The sequence below is a fragment of the Palaemon carinicauda genome, chromosome 16 (genome assembly GCF_036898095.1).
Source record: "Palaemon carinicauda isolate YSFRI2023 chromosome 16, ASM3689809v2, whole genome shotgun sequence".
NCBI classification, from domain to species: domain Eukaryota; kingdom Metazoa; phylum Arthropoda; class Malacostraca; order Decapoda; family Palaemonidae; genus Palaemon; species Palaemon carinicauda.
Genome location: NC_090740.1, coordinates 14,232,008 through 14,237,007, shown reverse-complemented (window position 1 = coordinate 14,237,007; position 5,000 = coordinate 14,232,008). Strand labels below are relative to the sequence as shown.

Here is a 5,000-nt window from a genome sequence, read left to right as displayed (position 1 = left end):
TTCCAGCTCACCGTACATAACATCCAATGTTCTCGCCTTTTCTTATTTCTAATATATATTTGTACCTTTCTTTATCCACTTGGTAACCATAATCATCACAGATATTTTTTGCTTCATTTTTGGCATTAACCATTTCTCTTCACCACTAGGTTTCCTTATTGTCATGAAGTTTCTTTGCTGATGTTATTCCACCATTCTTGCACTCCATCTAGCAATACAACTTCACACAATACTCTCTCCTTAAATTCCTGCCTCGCTTCCTCATCTTGTGTCAGCTTCCAGCTTACTGGTGGGACGTATGCAGGCTAACCCTTTGCTGCATTCATTATTTCAAAATCCAGCACTAACCCCATGTTCTGTGCTACAACACACTCTCCACTTAAATATTTACAATTTCTCACCTCTCAGACATGATCTCTTGTACATGAAGTCAATTTGACTTTCTCTTGGCCCATTCTTGTATGTAATATACGGATTTTATTGCTTTTTAAACTAGGTGTTGATAATATCCAAATCGAATGACACTGCATAGTCCACAACTCTCTCTCTCTCTCTCTCTCTCTCTCTCTCTCTCTCTCTCTCTCTCTCTCTCTCTCTCTCTCTCTCACCCACCATTTACCTCATCACTTCTATCTCTGGTCCTCCATACATGCTCATTAATGACACCATCAATAATTAATCTCTCTTCTATTGGTATTTCATTCAACAACCATAGCTCTATCAATTGTCCTCTTCATGTTTATTATGCTGTCTTTTAGGCCTTTTTTTTTATAAGATTATTGCCGCACCATTTCTACCTCCCTAATTTGCTCCCCTAAATAGCAATTTATATCCACATCCCATCTCTCTTACTCCTCCATCCAGTCTCCAGCACATACTAAATGTTAATCCCTCTTCTCTCCATGAGACCCACTATCTCTTCCCTTTCCAGTCATCGACTCTACATTCAACGTTCCAACTCCTAGAGCTACCACCATCTCCCTTCTGGTCACTCTTCTTCTCCCATTAGTCCCAGGGGGCAGGTGATACCTATGTAGTAACCTAAAATGACCGTATTCGAAATATCGGTCATTCTCTCCCTTGAACGATGTTACCTATCGTTATCTACAGTATATCAATTTATTCTTAAATGGCACTTTTTCTTTTTTACACCCTTGCACTGAATTTTGATAAAGAACCTATCTAAAGACGACTGCTTTTGCGTTTTCTTTTAAGTGACATGAGAATGGGGGTAAAATTCGCTTGAACTCCGTGTGAAAACTTTTTTTTTTTTTCTCTAGATTATGGATGCCATATGACTGATTTTATGCTCGTTTCGTTACTACTTGTCCACAAAAAAACATTAGCATACACAAGGAAATTCTTGTTTGTAGACCGATACAGTGCTCGTAGTTGGAGTTACTCATAAACTAATATGAAATACTACCGCTAGAGTTATTGGGCCCTTTGACTGGCCGGATAGAATGACATTGGATCTCTCTCTGGTTACGGCTCTTTGTTTCGGCTCTTTGTTTCTTTGCCTGCACATACACCGAATAATCTAGCCTAATCTTTCCACACACTCCTCTGGTCTCATACAATTGTCAACATTGATATTACCAAACAATTCTTCTTCGCTCAAGTGGTTATCTACTGCATTGTAATGTTCAGTTGCAATTTTCCTCTGGGTTATGGTAGAAGAGGCTCCTTAGCTATGGTAAGCAGTTCTTTTAGGAGAAGGACACTCCAAAATCACACCATTGTTCTCTAGTCTTGGGTAATAGATTTGCCATAGCCTTTATACCATGGTCTTCCACTGTCTTGCGTTAGAGTTCTCTTGATTGAGGGTATACTCGGGCACACTATTCTATCTTATTTCTCTTACTCTTGTTTTTCTAAAAGTTATTTTAGTTTATATATGAAATAATTATCTTAATGTTGTTACTGTTCTTAGAATATCTTATTTTAATCGTTCATTACTTCTCTTATAGTTTATTCCCTTATTTCCTTTCCCCAATGGGCTATTTATCCATGTTGGATCCCTTGGGTTTACAGCATCTTGCTTTTCCAACTAGGGTTGTAGCTTAGCAATTAATAATAATAATAATAATAATAATAATGATAATAATAATAATAATAATAATAATAATAATAATATATGTACATATTTAAATACACTTGCATATAATTAACTAACAAAATTATTCCAAATAAGTTAAAATGAAAAGGCACAACAAATGCTTTAAATGAAATATGATTCTGCAAAAATATAGAAAAATTTGTACTAATTTACATGAAGGGGGATACATTTACAAGAAATTATCAAAAAATATTATTTTGAGATTTTTAAGAATAATTTTCAGAGAAGTAACCAATGGAACAAGGATGATCTGTTGAAATTTGTCAGTGATTCAGATCCGATAAGAATCTGCGACTGTTTGCTCCGATTTCAAGAGTGGTTAGTTACTTTACTTGCTTACTTTAAGGGCTGTTTTCTGGTCCTATGAAGGAGGGGAACCCTACTCTCTACAGGACATCCACTGTCATTTTATCATATTCGTTCAAAGTATTCAACATTTCACATCACGTATAGGTTTTTTACTGTTAAATCGTCACTATCGACGCACTCGCAGAATAAGAAAAAGTCTTCAGTTTCCTCTTGAAAGCCTTAATATCTTCAATCATTCGGATGTCTCGTGGGAGCCTTTTTTTATAGTTTTGGTAACTATTCTCGTGTCAACACGAGTTAAATAAGTTTAGGTGGTTATCGTATGGAAGGTCGTCTTGGTAGGTACAGTGTTACCGGCTTTGAGATGAAAACTAAATGTGCAGTCACTTTATGATCAGTTGTATTAAAAATGACCTAAGGTCTTTTACTCCTAATGGTTGTTAAGAAAAAAGGAAAATAAGGAGATGAGGTAATGAAGAAAGTTTATCAAACGAGAAAAGGCTATAACTTTAAGAGAATCGTTTGTCAACAAAGTTAAATAAGTAGAGTTGACTTAAATAATTCTGTTACACTTCCCGGGAAGCTAAGGAGACGTCTGACAGCTGTACTGTATACTGTATTGTAGCAGGTAACGCTGTGTTTAGCAAAATAGAAACTGTTGGCAACGCTGTCCGTAAAAACAAAAGTAGCTTAGTTTGTGAACACGGATTCAAAAGCATTTTTCTTCATTTTACAAAGTGCTGTTCGCAAGATAACTATAGTTTTCTATACAGCCCTTCGTAAAATCAATAAGAATGCTTTTGATCTTGTGCTTGAAAGCTTAGCTACTTAGGTTTCCAAGCAGCGCTGCCAACAGTTTCCCCTTTGCTAAATACAGCTTTACCTGCTGCGATATACAGCTGTCATATGCCTCCTTATCTTCCCGTGGAGTGTACCGGAATTATTGAAGCCAACTGTACCGAGTAATCTTTCGTTCCTTAAGATTGGTAACGTCTCTGACTAGTGATCGCCAGACGGGGGTTCGAGTCCCGCTCAGACTCGTTAGTTCCTTTAGTAGTGTGTTTGAGGGAACCTCTAGGTCTATTTGCTGAGTCATCAGCAGCCATTTCCTGGCCCTCCATGGTCCTAGCTTGGGTGTAGAGGGGGCTTGGGCGCTGATCTTATGATATATGGTCAATCTCTAGGGCAATGTCCTGCTTGCTAGGGCAATGTCACTGTCCCTTGCCTCTGCCATTCATGAGTGGCCTTTGAACCTTTAAAAGACAAACAAAATGACACCTTTTGAAAGATCCTTCAAGAACAGTAAACTTACAATTGATTATTCTTTCTTCAGAGTTTGGATACGAAGTGACATACGGAGGAGGAGGAGGTGTCTACGGTGGAGGGGGTGGGGGCCCCGGGCTGATGTGGGACGCAGGTGGCCCCGGGGCCCCTTTAGCACACTATCCACCTCATGACGCTGCCTTTGCAGCTGCTGCAGCTGCTGCATTGCCTCTGCATGATCTATGGCCTTCCCATCATCCCTTCAGGGGTCAGTGCGTTATGTCTCACAGGTAAAAGAATTGATCATTAACTTTTTTTTTTATTTCCATTTTAATTGATTTCAGAAATAGTAACGTACGCATTTATTTATTATTTCAATATTCTCGGTTGTTCCTGTTTTTTTTTTCTTTTTGCTGATGCTGTGTTGCTTAAAGGGGATATGTAGCCTTGTTATCTGGCTAATATTAACAAGGGCAGTCAACAGGACGTCATGATAAATATTGATAGGGAAATTCGTCGAACTTTGACTTCTTTCTAATTTAATTTAGTTCTCACAATTTTCTTTAGCAAAACTTAATCTGCTTTTGATTTTCCCGGATTTATTCTTTACCATCTGAAATGAAATATTTCTTTATAGACTTCTATGCAACGACCGATTTATAATGATCGATGAGAGAAGACTGCGGGCGGAGACGTCCTTAGTGTTTGCAAGGCCTGCAACGTCACCGTACGTTTCAATGCTTAATTAAACTTCGTTTATGATACTTACACTAAATTTTGATGATCTCGTAATTATGACTTCCTCTTTTTCAGCGTTTTTAGTTGTTTTAGTTTTTATCTTTTAGTCCTTCAAATATTTACCAATCAATATTTGAGTCTTCATATGAAAAAACCTTCACAATGGTTGGTCCTTTAAATGGTTACCATTCAATATTTGAGTCTTCATAGAAAAAACATTCACAATGCTTGGTCCTTTAAATGGTTACCAATCAATCTTTTGAGTCCTTATAGAGAAAAAAAACACATTCACAATGGTTGGTCCTTCAAATATTTACCAATCAATCTTCTGAATCTTTCTAGGAAAATGAGTAAACAGTGATTGGTCCTTTAAGTAGTTACCAATCAATCTTTGTGTCTTTATAAGAAAAACATTCCACAATGGTTGGTCCTTTAAATAGTTACCAGTAAATCTTCGAGTCTTTATAAAAATTGTATAGAATGGCTGTAAGCCTATCATGAAAATTTACCTCTATAGGTTTTTTTATAATCTTGTAATCATGACTTCCTCTTTTTCAGCGTTTTCAGTTTT

The 5,000-nt window shown here is 37.1% G+C and overlaps 1 protein-coding gene across 2 annotated transcripts in view; it reads left to right on the top strand.

Annotated features, from left to right (window-relative positions):
- Window positions 1-5,000, top strand: part of LOC137654927 (fer3-like protein) — a 19,159-nt gene that overhangs the window by 8,928 nt on the left and 5,231 nt on the right. The window contains exons 2-3 of one of the 2 annotated variants that reach the window (XM_068388822.1): window positions 3,762-3,981; window positions 4,329-4,418. In XM_068388822.1, coding sequence (XP_068244923.1) covers window positions 3,762-3,981; window positions 4,329-4,418 — 310 coding nt within the window. The remainder of the gene's footprint in view (window positions 1-3,761; window positions 3,982-4,328; window positions 4,419-5,000) is intronic. The other variant, XM_068388823.1, reaches the window with a different exon arrangement.